The sequence below is a fragment of the Chenopodium album genome, chromosome 8, assembly GCF_948465745.1.
Source record: "Chenopodium album chromosome 8, dcCheAlbu1.1, whole genome shotgun sequence".
NCBI lineage: Eukaryota > Viridiplantae > Streptophyta > Magnoliopsida > Caryophyllales > Amaranthaceae > Chenopodium > Chenopodium album.
In genome coordinates this window covers 17,890,654-17,908,497 of record NC_137841.1, presented here as the reverse complement: position 1 = coordinate 17,908,497, position 17,844 = coordinate 17,890,654, and the positions used below count along the sequence as shown (strand labels likewise).

At 41.2% G+C, this 17,844-nt stretch overlaps 1 protein-coding gene across 1 annotated transcript; it reads right to left on the bottom strand.

Moving 5' to 3' along the window:
- Positions 1-311: 311 nt before the first annotated feature.
- On the bottom strand, positions 312-3,114 carry LOC145642777 (uncharacterized). Its single transcript, XM_081693952.1, has 5 exons — positions 2,881-3,114; positions 2,365-2,760; positions 1,085-1,188; positions 698-1,032; positions 312-541 (listed from the first exon to the last, which is right to left on the bottom strand). The coding sequence occupies exons 1-5, from the start codon at positions 3,112-3,114 to the stop codon at positions 312-314; spliced, it is 1,299 nt and encodes a 432-aa protein (XP_081550078.1).
- Positions 3,115-17,844: the final 14,730 nt, after the last annotated feature.

Here is a 17,844-nt window from a genome sequence, read left to right as displayed (position 1 = left end):
CATGAAGCTTCACCACTTCCCTAAAGAACAAGGTAGCCACATGAGAAGCGCCATCGGTCTTTTGGCAAGGAATGAAATGAGCCATCTTGCTAAAATGATCAACCACAACAAAAACAAAATCATTTTGCCTTTGAGTGCGAGGGAGAGCAACCATAAAATCCATACTAAGATCATCCCATGGGTGACTAGGAACCGAAAGAGAAGAGTAGTGTCCTTCACAGAATTAACTCTTAGCCTTGTGACAAGCCCCACAATGAGCTATTACATCTAACTTGCACATAACCAAACATCTTTGGCCAATAAAAATGTTCTCAAAGAATGTCATATGTTTTTGCAAACCTAAAGTGTCCGGCTAGTCCTCCTTGATGAGCTTCTTTAACAAGTTTTCGTCGATGAGAGCATTTCGGAACACAAAGCTTGTTTCTCTTGAAAAGGAAACCTTCTTGCACCATGAAAGAGCCATCGACCCCTTCCTCACACTTCTTCATCAACCCACCAAAATCCTCATCATCACGATATAACTCTTTGAGCAACTCAAATCCTATAAAGTTTGCATCAAGAATAGTGATCATACAATGCCTCTTAGAAAGAGAATCGGCCACTACATTACTATTCCCTTCCTTATACTTAGAAGAGAAAGTGAATTATTGGAGGAATTCAACCCATTTGGCATGTCTTGCATTCAGTTCATGAGAACCATTGATGTACTTGAGAGATTCATGATCGGAATGTTGTATAAATGGTCTAGGCCTCAAGTAATGTAACCAATGATCAAGAGCCCTCACAATAGCATAGAAGTCCTTCTCATAGGTACTATATCTCATTCTTGACCCACCAAGCTTCTCACTAAAATAAGCAACTGGTCTCCCTCCTTGAACAAGAACGACCCCAACTCCAACCCCTCTAGCATCACATTCAACCTCAAAGGGTTGATCAAAATTCAAAAGAGCCAATATTGGAGCCTCACACAACTTCTTCTTGAGATTTTCAAAATCCCTTTGAGCCGAATGGTGTCCACTCAAAAGTACCCTTCTTCATGCATTCAGTTACCGAGGCCAAAATAGTGATAAAATTCTTCACAAACCTTCGATAGAAGGAAGATAGACCATGGAAAATCCTAGCTTGAGTGAGAGTGGTAGGAGTGCCAAGATTGAATGGATTCCACCTTACTAGGGTCCATTGAGATCTCTACATTCGAAATCACATAGCCAAGAAAAACAATGATATCCACCATAAAAGTACATTCTTCCAACTTGGCAAAAACCCACCTACTTCTCAATGTTTCAAATACTTGCCTCAAATGTTTAGCATGATCAACTTCACATTTGCTATAAACAAGTATGTCATCAAAATAAACAACAACAAATTTACCAATGAAGGGGCAAAGTACCTTGTTCATGAGGCTCATGAAAGTGATAGGGGCATTAGAGAGCCAAAATGGCATAACTAGCCACTCATACAAGCCTTGCTTTGTCTTAAAAGCGGTCTTCCACTCATCTCCTTCACGCATGCAAATTAATGGTACCCCATCCTCAATTCAATCTTCGAAAACACCTTGGAACCATGTATCTCATCAATCATATCATCAAGTCAAGGAATAGGGAAGCGATACTTGATGGTAATGTTATTGATGACCCTACTATCCACACACATCCTCCATGTACCATCCTTTTTTGGAACCAAAAGAGCCGGAACCAAACAAGGTATAAGGGATTCCCTCACAAATCCTCTTTTTATCAACTCACCAACTTGTCTTTGAAGCTCTCTTACTTCATCGGGGGTACACCTATAAGCTGGTCTATTAGGGAGTTGTGATCTGGGAATAATATTGATTTGATGCTCAATTACCCTAATAGGTGGCAAACCGGGTGAGAGATCATCAAGAAAAACATCATGGTACTTAACCAATACTTCCTTGATAAGGGGGTGGATGGGGTTCTCTCGCTCACTCTCTTGTGTTTCCCTATGAAGACAAATAAATACAAGGTATCCTTAATTTATCTCCTTTCCCATCTCATTTTCCCCGATGAGAAGGTTCTCTTTGATTGTGTTTCCCGTACCCAAGGGTTCTTTGTGTTTAATTGTGGGGGACAAGGGGTTGAGTACAGTTTTTTTTCTTATCCATCATGAATGAATAAGTGTTCTTTCTCCTATCATGCAATACATTTCTATCAAATGCCAAGGTCTACCAAGCAATACATGACTAGCATTCATAGGCAATACATCTCAAAGCATCTCATCCTTATACAGTTTGCCAATTGAGATAGAAAGAAGAGTTTGTTTTGTTACCTTCACCTCATTGTGATTGTTAAGCTATTTGTAGGAAGTAGGATGATCGGTAGTTTCAAGATTGAGCTTGCTCACCAATGTTGTTGAAGTCACATTAGTGCAGGAGCCACTATCAATAATAAGGTTGGAAACTCGATCGCTGATGGTGCAACGAGTTTGGAAGATGTTTTCCCTTTGCTCTTCCGCTAAAGGTGTGGAAATGGGGTGAAGTGCCCTTATCATAACAAGGATTTGACCCTCATCAGCTTCCAGTAAAATCTCATCCTCTTCATTATATATAGGGTTCCCAAAATCCCTCTTCTCATCTTCGTACTCTTCATCATCTATTTCACGAATCATCATAGCTCTACTATTTGGACTCTCATTAGCAAAATTTCCATAGCCTATACACTTGTAGCAAGTCTTCCGATTTCTAATCTTGTTGTGATCCTCTTTGCTAGAAGAATGCATGGGAGCCTTGCCTTCGTCATCCTTGGCAATGGAATTGCTAGTTTAACCCTTTGGAGCAAAAGAATTCTTGAAGGTAGGCTTAGGATACCCACTAGCACTACTCATCTTGTCATACTTCTCAAACTTCAAAGCCTTTTGCACCACTTGATCAAAACTTCCATGGGCATGCACATCAACCTTTTGCACAAGCATTCTATCAAGATCACCAATATACCTAGCAATCTTATGCTCTGGTGCTTCTTTAATTCCACTCATGATAGAAAGTTTTTCAAACTCCCTAGTATACTTCTCTACCGACATAGTTCCTTGCTTAAGAGAATTCAATTTAAGATAAGCATCTTGCAAATAATCTCTAGGCACAAAAGCCTTGTTCATATGTTTCTTCAATTTCTCCCAAGAAGTGATTTTTGATTTTCCATGTTTCCTCCTACGATTCCTTAAGTTCTCATACCATAAAAAAGCATGTTTCTTGATTTTAAGGATGGCCAATTTGAAACGCTTTTCATCATTATTATCCTTTCAAACACATTCTCCATACTTCTAACCCAATCAAGAAATTCATTAGGTACAAGATTACCTTCAAACTCCGGAAATTCCAACTTGATGTCTCGGTCACGGTTGTCCTCATGGTGTCGTTGGTGGTGTTTCCTTCTCCGGTGAGGAGAGTGAGAATCATCTTTTTCACTAGGGCTTCTCCTCCTTCTAGTACTTCTTCTAGGGATTCTTATATTCTCCAAGACATCAAGGAGTCTATCAAACTTCCTTTCTAGAGCATCCAATCTAGAGTGCTCATTGTAACCTTCATCATCTTCATAATAGTATCTATCACCCATGTTTCTAGATAGAAAGCTTGTATCTTTGAGAGAAATTCTCAAATTTTTGTGTAAAAAAGATGAGATAATTTGAGGGGGGGAAAGAGAGATTCAAAAGGGAGGATCTTTCTAGACTAATAACTTAGGCTCTTCATACCAAATGATATGAAATAACCAAGGAAAAACAAGTAAATGGGGGAAATGTCAATTAACCACAATTTCCAATCAACAAATAAGGTAAACCTATCTCAAAATCACCAAGAAATATGAAATAGGGGTCTTAATCAAAGCTAACGCCAATTAAAGCTAGGATTAAGGTGTAAACACAAAGATTACAAGGTAGTAATCACAAAGAAAGCTAATTAAATAATCACAAAGATTATGGTAGAAAGAGAAAGTCTCTTTGATTACTGTAGGCGTCGTTCGAAGTGCGCATACGTTAAAAGCATGTGTGAATATGCTTGGCACTCTTAGGAAGTAGGAATTGACATAATACGATTAGGGACAAGGAAAGTAGGGAACCGCCAACAAGTTTTTAAGGAACTTGTAAACCGTTCACGGATCATAAAAAGGCAACCACGATAAGGGACAACGATAGGCAACGACGATTGACCCGTGAAGGTTACACCCCATTCATAATACATGAGATTACTAACTCCATATGGTTCGGAACCACGAAAGGAGGATCGGGGATGATGGTACGAAGTGAGTCATGGAGTCACATTCGCCCGTATTGGCCTCTACTCGATTCTTATATTGAAAAGCATTTCTGTGATCTCAAAGGCATACAAACAAAATATTCAATTCGCTCCAAACTACTATTTAACTAAATTGGTTGAATATTAATGCACACATATAATTCTAAAATATTCGTGATCACTTGAATTAATTAACAAGAATAAAGAGGATCCTAAACCGATTGTCCAAATTATCTTATTAGGCGTGATTTTCAATTACATATTCCCTTTAACATGCAATATGGTGATCAATAAATATAATAGAACAAACATTAATATTGAAAGCAATTTAATCATAATTCCAACAACATAAATTCGTTAGAAAAATAATAGAAGGAACATGATTCTTACTTTGATTCTGTTTGTTTGCAACTACAAAATAATAAACGAGTTAGTAACTTCAAGGAAACAATAAAACAATAATTAAATTCAATTAAATAAAGTAGAGTTGATTTGGGGCCAAACCCTCAAATAGTTCTACCTTTCACGCCTTGGCTTAAGGACAGAACCACGGGTAAAGTATGGACTCCTTTGAGCACTTGAAGAAGAAATTTTGAAGTGAAAAGGGTAGGATAGTGTTTAGGATAAAGCATAGAAGAGAGAAAAATAAATCAGAGAATTAATTCCTGCCCCGTTTATCAGAAATGAGGGGGTATTTATAGGGAAAATGTGCTGAGGGAGCACATTGAACCCTAAAATGATAAAAACCCTAAAAAAGTATCCCATGACACGGAAAACTGTACCGTGACACAGTACATTTTTAGTGTGACGCGGGAAATTTTCAGAAAACGGGAAAGAAAACGAGTCAAGGGTTTACGCGGAAAATACGCGGAATGCCCCGTGTCACGGCAGACTTCCCGTATCATGGGAAACCCCACCGTCAGATGGGAAGGATTCCCGTGACACGGTGGCTGTCTACCGTGGCGCGGGAATTTCCAGCCCACTTTTCCGTCTAAATACATTTTTAACCCTAGTTTCATTCGGCATTTTAAGTGCCGATTGATAATTTCGGGCCTTTTCTGACGTATTATTATTTAGGCTAAAATAAGAAAATAATTAAATAAAAATAAACAAAAGGTTTGGGCCAAAAATAAAATAAAAAAGGGTTTGGACTAAAATTAAATAATAAGTTTGGGCTGAAATAAAAACTATGCTTTTACCAAACATCAAGACCAATCCATGGACCGTTCAAAAATATGAATTTAATTAAATACGATTTTTTAAGCACTCTCGGGATTAAATACTAAACCCGACCAATAGTGGCCGTGAAAGGTTATTCATCATCGGGTTTGGTTTTTGGGGAGACGTTTTTAGGTGTCTACAGAAGCCCCCACTTCGACTGAGTTTGTAGAAACGTTAGTTTCGAAAAACGATAGTCAAAGTAGCCGATAGGGACGGAGAATGATTTAAGATGTTATGCGATCCTAAATACTTCTGTATACGCCGATACCTGCAGAAAATTGTTAATTCCACAGATAAAAGAGTAAAGGGATAGAATATGTATCTGGCACCAGTGTATTGGTGACAAACGAATTTGGCAGCTTCCTAAGTTTGAAGGAATCCACCGAGCGACATTTGTTGACATGCTTTCCATGCTTGAGGAAAGCCGACTGAAGAGTTTGGTAGTTTTCTAAGCCTGAAGAAACCTACCGGATGACACTTTCCATGCTTGAGGTAAGTCGACGTATAAATATGGTGTCCTTCTATGCTTGAAGAATTCCACCGATAATGCCTTCCATGCTTGAGGAAAGCCGACTTGGCGGTTTTCTATACTTGAAGAAAAATCCACCGATGACGCTTTCCATGCTTGAGGAAAGCTGACTTGGCGTTTTCTATACTTGAAAAAAAATCCACCGATAACGCTTTCCATGCTTGAGGAAAGCCGACTTGGCGGTTTTCTATACTTGAAGAAAAAAAATCCACCGATAACGCTTTCCAAGCTTGAGGAAAGCCGACGATTGCTGAAATTTGCAAGTGTATGATGGTTCGATTATCCCCGAACGTGGGCCACAGATGATTCACACCTTTATGTCGATTATCCGACCATATTAGGTGCTTAAAATGCCAAAAAATAGACTTTGATGCTGGCTAGGGGTAAAATGGTAATTTTAGTCCCCTTTAAGTATCAGTTACAATTTTCCGCGTAATTCCAGCGAAAAATAACTGTCCAATTTACGCAAAAAATCGTGCAACCTTGGTCAAAATGTCAGGAATATTCGCAAATAACTGCACAAAGCTACCGTGTCACAAAAAATATTCCCGTGACACGGCAAGGGTCCCCGTCACGCGGAGCTGCTTCTCGTGATGCGGCAAGGGGGTCCCGTGGCGCGGGAAACTATTGGCTGCAAAATCGGTCAAATGGCATCTTTGACTAGTCAAAGCTTGTGCACCACACAAAATATGACCGTTACGTAGGAACGGGGACTGTTGCATAGGATTTTTTGGTTTTAAATATCAAACATTTTTCTCATTTTGCTCATCCCCTATTCTTCTTTCTCGTCCGATTTTCGCCAAAAAAATTTCTGCTCGGTTTGCCGTGTTTCGGCTGCTTCTCACCGGCGCTCGGAGTTCTTTCCCGTCGGCCGGCGTTCATCACCGTGTCACGGCGGTTTTGCTTCCTCTCTCTCTTTTTTTTTTTTTATTTTATTTTTTTTTTGCTGCGACTTGCTGCTGTTCACTTTGCTGTTGTCCGTTGGTGCTGTTTCCTAAAGTTGTCGCCGGAGATCCGTCGGTTCTGAGGCTCACCGTGACACGGGACACACTCACTGTGTCACGGAAATTACTGACCGTGTCGCGGCGGTCTGCTGGGTTGCCGGAGCTTTTCGAGCTTTTGTTGTTCGATTTTTCACCAAATTCACACCAAATTTTTGCCACACTCCTCATATTCGAACCTCTACAAGGATCTATGTAAGTTCCTCTTAATTTTTGTCTCAAATTTCCTTCAAATGAGTAATTTCATGAAAAACCCTTAAAAATCAATTTGGGGATTTTTCATTTTGAGGTTTTATGTTGAAATTCTTGCCATGATTTTACTTGTATATGTATGTATGTGTGTTTGTGTGAAATTTGAGACGAAAATTGCATGATTTGATGGAGAATTGAGCAAATCACCATTTTTGGGTACTACTTTTGTGAAATGATGTTCATGTTACTTCTTTGCACTTGAAATGGTGAAAATATGGTGGTAGACCTTGTAAAACATTTCATGATGTGTTGATTCATCGTTTTTGTGCAACTTCGAAACATATTTTGCGTATGTACTATATTGTCATGGAGAACATAGTATCATGCGGCTAGGAGAACTGTAGTATTAGTTTGTCATGGAGAAACTAAATACCATAATTTTGCCAATTTTTAGCTTGGAGGTAAAAATTTAGCGTATAATTCGATAAATAACTAAATAACTTAGGAGATGATGCTAAGTATTTAGATCTTTATTTTTATAAAAATGCAACTTGAATTAAATGTCTTAGGAAATGATACTAAGCATTTAGATCTTTATAATAGCATGCCTAGGCGACGGGATCGCGATCTTTCTACCTGATAAAATCATGCGCAGATTGGTGTAATAATTTTTTTTAATGATATACTTATACTAAAGAGTTTGTTCATTAGAAAAACCTTCATTTAATATTCCTATTTTATTTTTACAATATAATTTTCAATGCATACACTTGAATGAAGTACTTCGTATTCATCATCTTATAACATGAAATTTAATGTTTTGAAAAATCAAACCAAACTTCGCGTCAGGCTTTTCGGGAGGACATTCCCACTATTCCTGAGGGTATGGACGACGATGCCTTAGAGTCCGAGCCTCGGGCTTCTACGAGTAGAGGTAGGTGGGTTCCACCTCGGTGGACTCCAGACCAATTGGTTTTCTGCCGTGAAAACCATGTTTTCTGGCATAGTCGACGGCACGCTTCGCCACCACAGTTCTGGAGCCGGCGATTTGATTCCTCGACTTCACCAGATTATTACGAGGGATCCCGCTACGAACGCCCTATGGGAATCGGCTGGTTTAGTAGATTTCTATACGACGGTTGTAGGGTTTCGCAGCCCCCGGGGTTGCGGTGCGACGGTCGTTCGCGCATTGTTGGAGTATTTCTGGGATACTACCAACACTTTTAATTTTGCTTGGGGGGGATATGAAAGTGACCCCTCTAGACTTCAGTATGATTAGCGGGCTGCGCTTCACCGACCGGGCCGTAGCTCAGATGTTTTATCTGTCTTGGGGATCGGCTGATGCAGCTGATTTGTTAGGTCCGATCGTTCAGCATATCAGGACCCGACCAGTGTCTCGAGGTGGTCCCAGGAGCGGGCGATCGGAGCTGGCTTCAGTTTTAGCTCGTGGCTTCGACATGGAGGATACATCGGCTGAGCAGCGAGTGCGGATCTTCATCCTGATTCTGATCTCCATGACCCTTTCTCCTGACAAGAGTTCACGCGTACTCCTTTGTTACCTCCCCTCTTTGGTCAGGATCCATGAGATAGGATTCTATAGCTGGGCCAGCCTCAGATACGCCGACCTTCTCTTATCGCTACGTCATGGGTGTCGGCAGCTGAACGACGAGTCTCCCATCACTGTCTATGGTCTGTGGAGAGTTGTAGAGGTGATGATCTTTTCCTCTTTTGGTTTCACTTTAATTTGTTCGACTCATGTGCTAAAGATTACATTTCATGGCAACTATGGTTCTACGAGTACTTCCCAGGCTTGGCTCCTCGCCGACGTCGTGGAGCGGTCCATGATTTCCTTGTCGGGGCCAGCTGGCGTGATCGAGGAGAGTCGCGGGTGAAGTCTGTCCCTGCCTGCGTGGGCTGCTATGCCGAGGCACCTCTTTTGTTGGCGTAAGAATTAGTTTTGTTGCCTGTTATTTTCCCTCTGACGTTGTTTCCGTTGTTTCACGCCAACTTTTTATGGTTTTCAGGTTGCCATTCATGTCCAGTATCGTCCTTGGGCCGGGATGACTGATCTTCCTGAGGCCTTGCGTCTTTCAGCGCACCGCACCATTTTGGTTAGTATCGGACGCTTTGTCTGGTATTTAAGGGAGCGTGTCGTTCGTCAGCATAGCGGCGATCGCTTTGTGGTGCCCTCATCTCCACCAGAGTCGATGCTGGACTCACGCTTGATTAGGGAGTTGATAAACAGGGGAGAGCGCTATACTTTTCCATGGCAGGAGCTTGTGCATATGGAGGGTGATTATGCGCAGGACTTGCTTCCCTCTTTGGCTCCTCCACCCCGTCTTCCTGGGGTATGATTTCTTTTGAGGATCTTTGTTACTAGTCTCTGTTTTAAATAGTCGAATAACTTGATTATTCGATCATATTTTCAGACGACTATTCGCCCTGTGGGGAGGATTGAGATTCTTCCTCAGTCTATCCGCTATCCAAGGCCAATTGGTATCACCGAGAAACATATTGCTTACACGCCAGAGGGTTACAGACAGGCGCAGGAGTCTCTGCCCGAGGTCTTTGAGCCGGTAAGTTTTTTTATGCATTATTCATCCTTTTAACACTTCTTGTTACTGACTTTTCTTTGTTTTATCCTCAGCCTAACCGCCCAGAGATGATGGGACTCATGAAGCTGGTTGACGCCCTGAAGTATTGCATCATAAAGCTTCGGCGTGGTGCGAGTTGTCGGAGCTTTAGCGATGTTCTTGAGGTATCATTCATTTTTTTTACTTCTATCATTTGTTTTATTTTGCATTGTTGACACCTTTTGATTTTGTATCTTTTAGGAGCAACGGAGGTCCTGCTCGCGCTCGAGGCATAGAGGCTCGGACGAGGAGGAGCTTGGTCGTGGTAGACGATCTCTTGAGATTCACCGGCGTTCTCATTCTCAGCGAGAGCCTCAAATTACTCAATCGTTTCAGGAGGCTTAGTGGCAGCAACCTCAGTCTTCCCAGCGCTTTCCGGGCCAGAGTCAGGGGCAGCAGCAGTCGTTTTCACAGCCTCCACAGCCTGACCTTGGGTCTGTTTTGACTCCCTTGGATCCTGGTTCATTTTCAGCTCCATTGTCCGGGATTCCTTCACCGGTGTCGGGCTTGTTCTCAGTTCCGATGTATGGGACGATGCCTTCACCGACGATTCCCGCGTCTTTGAGTCAGTCTACACCGTTTGCCGGTTGGACGGGTCCTGCCTTGAGTTTGACTACTGTTGGGGTCACAAGGACTAGTAGGGACACTACTCCCCGTACTCGGATGATGGAGGGACTCTTTGGCTCACCGTTCCCATATTCACAGGGTGGAGATGATACAGATTCTAGCTCTAGAGACTTCTGACCGTGGGTTTTTATTTGTACATACTATGATAACACTTGACATGCTTATTTATTATGACTCTTTTGTACATTATTCATAGTTTATGTATTTATTATTGTGTGTTAGTGTGTGCTTGAGACTCATTGTGTGTGATCGTGTATTTATTAATGACGCGACAAAAAACATAAGTGGAGTAATGGAGAGTACCGACCTTCCCCAAAAGAAAAAGAAATAAAAAGACAAGTGAAAATAAAATAAGTTAATAAAATGATAAAGAGAAAAATTAAAAAATAAAATATTAAAGTGATGAATAAATAAATAAAATAAAGATAATAATAATAAAAAATAATAAAAAAATTGAGAATTTTATTAGAAATAAAACTCTCAGAAAATTGAAAAATAAACGGTGAAAATAAAATATTAAAAAAAATCCAGATAGATACGGGAAAAGATGAAAAAAGAAAACGCGTGAGGTGCCGTGACACGGCACTGTACACCGTGTCACGGCAAAAATTGTCGTGTCGCGGCAAAATTTTCCGTGACACAGTGGGACTTCCCGTGTCACGGTACGCGTATTCGTCAGCGGTGTGTTTTACGCGTATGAAAAGATAACTTCTGGGCAGTGTCGAGCGCTTTTGCTATAAAATAAGACCAGTATATTCATGATATGCATAATTACGAAACACAAAATAATTTAGAATTTCATATTTCAATAATCATGTCTCAGAATTTTGATAATACATTGCGCGACTGGTCTTATTCTTTGACCAATGCTGAAAAAAGAGAGTTAGAATTATTTCATGTCAGGGGTTTGCTAGCCCTGCGACATGTAGCTATTGAACATGATTTTCTTAGGGCAGCATTAGATTATTGGAGTCCAGAAACACACTGTTTTAAATTTGATTAAGATGAAATCTGTCCCCTGCCGGAGGAATTCGGTGCAATCTTTGGATTTCCTGCTAGAAATCTTATTGCCATGCCTACCCTACGTGAATATTATTACAAAGATTTTGAACGCCATCTGAATCTAACAGATCCAGATTTATATAGAATTGTGTGTGGTAATGAGGTAGACTTAGAAAAACTTGCAAATTTATATTTTAATCGCCCTATCTCTGAGTCTTATCATGTATATCGTAGAAGGGCATATATTTTTTTCATGTCTAGCGTCTGTGCTTGAACATGTCGAATCTGGAAGATCTCCTATGCCGACGTCCTTGGAGAAACATTTTGTGGCCTTGACGAAGCAAAAGCTGACCGGAAAGCCATCAGGAAGGGCTCTCTGGTACTGCTGCAGGTAAAAATACGCTCCGAGTTGCCCCCGTGACACAAAACAGGCACCGTGTCACGGTGGATGTCTGCCGTGACACGGTGAAACCTGCCGTGTCACGGGAATCTGCAATTTTTTTTTTTAACGTTTGATTTTTTTCTTTTTTTTTTTTTTTTTTTTTTTTGCAGATTTGGTTGATGGAGCGTTTAGAATTATTTCAAGCCCCCGATGATGTTGAAAAATATGGCCCTAACGACCTAGTTCGCAGGAAAAAGAATTACTCTGCGAACATGTCGTATGAAGATTGGAAAAATTTCTTTACAAAGAGGGAATTTTCCATTCGTTGGGTGGTGCCTTGGTGGAGGCTTACTAGGATGGTTGGCACGAATGATACTCCATATTGCTGTGTTCCTAGTATCTCAAAACTGACCTTTTATTGTCCTTCTCGACTGATGCGGCAGTATGGACTTGAACAAGTAGTTCCACGCTATTACGATAGTCCTCGTGAAGTATCGTTGCATGAAAGTAACGTTCACAAGTACGAGACTTACTGGATTGGAAGGCCTTTGTGGACCGTTTCTGCAAGTGACCAAGCTCCTCCTCCTTTATCTAGTGCATACAAGGCATGGTTGAACCCTAGAAGTAGGAGGGAACGATTCGGATCACGCAAGTCTGATGTGAAGAGTCGTCTTGGAAATAAGAAAGCCCCTCCTAAAGATCGTCTAGGTCCGAGAACACAAGGGATTGAGTTTAAGACTCCTATAATGCCGAGAAAGAAGAATTATGTGAAAGGGAAGGGTAAAGAAAAGATGGTCTATAGGGAGAAACAACCGAAAAATTTCAAGAAAGGTGAAAGGGGTGAAAGTTCGACTAGGGGTGTGACGGTTCGGGCTACGAAAGACACATTAATGGTGAAGGCCGACCTAATTGACCAAGAGAAGGATGTTCCTAAAGTGAAGAAAGATTAGATCAATAGTGCTTCGCTTTTGATGATTTATAATTTTAATTTAAAATAAGGCATATGATGCCAATAATTATAGTCGCATTTATTTCAATAATAATAGCATATTTATTTCAACCTTAAAAATAAAAAATTACAATGACTTTTATTTATTATTTATTTATCCGAGTCAAGGAGTCGGACGCAATGGAAGAACGAAAATAAAAAAAAAAACCTCGAACAAACAATGAATTCGCAACGAATGCGTCACTAAAAAAAACGGAAAACCTGAAATTCCACCGTGTCACGGTGAAAAATCCCGTGACACGTTACAAATTCCCGCATCACGGCAATTGCCTTTTTTTTTTTTTTTTTCCACTCAGGTCCACCGCGCCACGGTGAACTGTACCGTGACACGGTGGAATGTCCCGTGTCGCGGCAAAACCCCCTTTTTTTTGTTTTTTTGTGACGCAATGCTGAACTGACGCACATATTTGATCAACAAAGGGAGGATTTTTATTTTTTAAAGTGGTCGGGCACCCTTGAGGGGTTGCCTACGTATCTTAAAAAGGAATCAGGCCAAACGTAGCTCTATTGGGTTATGAACCCATGCGACTAGGCATAGAATTTCTTGAGTTGATCCAAGTTGATTAAATTGTGGAAACCGTTACCGTCCATGTCTACCAATTGTGCCGCTCCGCCAGACAAGATGGCTTTAACAATGTACGGGCCTGACCAATTCGGTCTGAATTTTCCTCTTGGATCTAACACATTTTTACGAAGTGCCTTAAGCACTAGGTCACCCTCTTTGATGTTCCTGGTCGTGACTTTTTTATTAAAATGTCGCGCCATACACTGTTGGTAGGTTTGGACATGATGCAAAGCTGTCAAGCGTTTTTCATCAAGTAAGACCAGTTCATCGTATCTTGCTCTAACCCAGTCGACTTCATCTAGTTGGCTTTCCAATGTGATTCGAAGAGAAGGGATTTCGAGTTCAATTGGTTGTACAGCTTCAACTCCATAGACCAAAGAGAAAGGGGTAGCCCCCGTTGATGTACGAACAGAGGTTCGATAACCCCAAAGGGCGAAATGTAGCTTACTTGGCCAATCCTTGTAATTTTCTATCATCTTTTCGATGATAGTTTTCACATTTTTGTTGGCCGATTCGACTGCACCATTTGTTTGTGGTCTATAAGGTGACGATCTGTGATGCTTGATATGATATTTCTGTAATAATTCCGCGCATTCGGCTTGGAAATGTGTTCCATTATCACTGATCATCTCATGTGGTACCCCATAGCGGCACATGATATTTTTCTCAAAGAATTGAGCTACATGTTTCGCCGTCAGCTTAGCATATGAGGCAGCTTCGACCCATTTGGTGAAATAGTCGATTGCTACGAGAATGAATTCATGCCCCCCTTGTCCTGGTGGTGTTATTTTTCCAATGATGTCGATGCCCCAAGTGGAGAAAGGCCATGGAGAAGTATATGTGTAGAGAAGCGAAGGTGGAACATGCTGTAAATTTGCGTAGACTTGACACTTCATACATTTCTTGACGTATTCGTGACAATCTCTCTCCATAGTAGTCCAATAGTAACCTTGTCGTTGAATCTTTTGGACTAACATCTTTGCATTCATATGTGTTCCACATATACCGCATGAAGATTTTCCATGGTTTTATGTGCTTCTTTCTTGGCTATGCATAAGAGATTTCTTCCCATTGCAGTTCTCTTGTGGAGTTCTCCCCTGATGAGCACATACTGTGAGGCCAGGAGCCTCAAAGCACGGCGTGCCCTTTTATCAGTATTAGGAGGGTATTCTCCTCTTGTCACATAATTAAGGATATCTGTATACCATGGCTCTTCATCTTCTTCTTGTGGTTCTTGTTCATTGTCGAGTGCGTGAACATAAGACGGCCCATATCTTATTTCTATGGTCAGTGGCATTCTGATTGTATGAGTTGGAATTCGCACCATTGATGCTAATTTAGCTAGTGCGTCAGCGAATTGGTTTTCTTCTCTTGGCAAATACGTATATTCCACTTCATCTAGTTGCTCCGTGAGAGTTTCTAAATGAGCTTGATACGTAGCGAGACTTTCACTTCTCACTTTCCATCTCTTGGAGATTTGGTTAATGATTAGTGAAGAATCACTATAGATTCTGAGTTTCTTAATTCCCAAGGCGACAACCGTTTCTAACCCCAAAATGCATGCTTCATATTCTGCGGCATTGTTGGTGACATCAAAGTCGAGCTTCATGGAAATTGGGATGTGCTCTTCATTGGGTGATACAAGCAAGACTCCTACACCACATCCTTTTTGGTTTGAAGCTCCATCGAAATAGAGCGTCCGGTCATGAGTAAATCTTCGTCAGGGAAATCATACTCATCTTCTTCTTTTTAAACTTCTTCTAGTGGAAAGTCTGCTAGGAAATCAGAAACCGCAGAACCCTTGATGGCTTTTTGTGGCACAAATCTCAAGTCAAACTGAGCAAGATTGACTACCCACCTTGATAATCTGCCATTGAGTGTCGCTGTTTCGAACAAGTATTTGAGAGGATCCATCTTGGACATGACATGTACTGTATGAGTGAGCATGTAATGTCTTAGTTTCTGTGCGGCCCATACAAGTGCAAGACACAACTTCTCAAGTGGTGTGTATCGCGTCTCATATCCTTGAAGTTTCTTACACAAGTAATAGATTGCATTCTCCTTGCTTTCGATCTCTTGTGCTAGCATTTCCCCCATCGTTTCTCTTGTGACCATAAGGTAGATTCGAAGAGGAAAGTCAGGTATTGCTGGCGCTAGCACGGGTGGGTTTGCCAAGTACTCTTTGATTTTGTCGAAAGCTTTTTGGCAATCGTCATCCCATGTGACTGGGATATTTTTCTTGAGCTTCTTGAATATAGGTTCACATATCGCTGTGAGCTTTGATATGAACCTACTTATATACTGCAATCTTCCAATGAAACCTCGAATCTCCTTCTCATTTTTGGGTGGTGGCATGGCCATGATCGCCTTTACTTTTGTAGGATCTATTTCAATCCCTCGAGAACTGATCACGTATCCAAGTAATTTGCCTGACGTGACTCCGAATGCACATTTTGCTGGATTTAATCTCATGTTGTACTTGCGGAGTCTTTCAAAGAACTTGCGAAGTGCAATAATATGGCCAGGGCGATCTTTAGACTTAACGATCATATCATCGACATAGACCTCCACCTCTTTGTGCATCATGTCATGTAACAATGCTGTAGCTGCTCTTTGGTAGGTGGCACCTGCGTTTTTCAACCCGAATGACATTACCGTATAGCAATATGTACCCCATTGCGTGATGAATGTGGTTTTCTCCATGTCTTCTTCGGCCATCAATACCTGATTATATCCGGCGTAACCATCCATGAATGATAGGAGTGCATGGTTTGTTGTGTTATCGACCAGAATATCAATGTGAGGTAGAGGGAACCTATCTTTTGGGCTTACTTTATTGAGATCCCTGTAATCAACACACATTCTAACCCTTCCATCCTTCTTTGGAACCGGAACCACATTTGCTATCCATTCTGGATATTTGGATACTCTGATGAAACCTGCGGCCAACTGCTTCCTGATTTCTTCCTTGATTTTGAGAGCCACATCGGGTTTCATATAGCGCAGCCTTTGTTTAACAGGCTTAATACCTGGAATGAGTGGTATCGTATGCTGAGCTATATCCCTGTCAATTCCTGGCATATCTTGGTATGACCAAGCAAATACATCAACAAATTCACTAAGCAAGTTAATTAGCTCTTTGCGTTCATCTTGACTTAGTGTTAACCTAATTTTTACTTCTTTAACAGTCGTATCATTGGAAATGTTAACTGTTTCTATATCTTCGATAACTGCTATTTTATTTTCGTGTTCTTCCATTGCTTTTATTATTTCTTTGTCATTTTTATCATTAGCAAAGCAATATTGATCAGGGCTAGGGGAATGACACGCATCGTAAGCAAAGGTACTCATTTTATTGAATTCATTGGTTAATACATCAAGAGGGGCAAGGTCGGCTGCGACCTCACCGGAATTATTAGGACTAGAAAGAGAGGACTCAACAAGAGACTCAGGGTTGAACTCTATAGCAGAAAGAGGGTCGGCCTCAGACTCTAAGGACTCGTCTACAGACTTAGACTCAGACTCGGACTTGGACCCTGACGACTCAAACTTATCAAACATAGGACCCTCGCCAGCGGTTATTTCCAACTTCTCTCCACTCGGCGTAGTGATCCTCAATGTCTTACGCCATCCCCTTGAAATGTTGTCAGCTTGGACGATTAACTCGGAGGGGTCAAAATCCTTGTTTGCTATGACAGCTTGAACGAGTTCGGAGTTATCATTGCGGACCGGCTTAGACTCATTCTTCTCCATTCCAAAAAGCAGGTTGATCCCTAAATCATCAGAGTTCGGGCTAGCTGGCTTCTCGGTTGTGAAGAGCCCTTCGTCTTCATCAACAAAGTCACAATCGAGGAACATTTCGAATCCTGATTCACGGATCCCATCATGGACAAATGGTTCAGGGAATTCATAGCATGGAAAGTCTTCCCCTTCTTTGATGTACTGGCCATTGAGGGTGAACGGATATGGATCCATGGCCATTTCCGTCTTCGTGATTCGAGCATTATTGCGAGCCTTCATCTTCAATAAAGCTTGTTTCACATCTTCTTTTGCTAGCTTGAATCCTAAGCCAAAAGTATCCTTCTTGAGTGCACTAGGATGGCCCCAAGATTCAGCCATTTTCTTCTTGAGTCCAAGGGTCATTCCAAGGAAATGACCTTGCTTCTTCAGAATGGCATTGATATTGGTGTTTGAATAGGGATCGAAGTCAAGATGGCACTTTTACTCCTCTTTAATCACGAGTGAAAACCCCTAAAGATCTTCATCTTATTGGTCATGTTCAACATGGACGATAGGAGTGTCAATAACTTGAATGCGCATGGGAGAAGCATCAATAGTAATTGGAACCCCTCCAACTATGGCTTTCACTTTCTGGTGCAGCGATGATGGAATCGCCTTTAGCTCATGAAGCCAAGAGCGTCCTAACAACAGATT

Bases quoted from the DNA above. Each gene is read 5' to 3' on its own strand.
- LOC145642777 (XM_081693952.1), bottom strand. From the start codon at position 3,114: ATGAACAAGGCTTTTGTGCCTAGAGATTATTTGCAAGATGCTTATCTT. The intron at 2,761-2,880 runs GTGCAAAAGGCT...TCCATTGCCAAG, and splicing joins ATGGAAGTTTTGATCAAGTG to GATGACGAAGGCAAGGCTCC. The intron at 542-697 runs GTTCTCATGAAC...CAAACTTTATAG, and splicing joins ATCTCTCAAGTACATCAATG to GATTTGAGTTGCTCAAAGAG.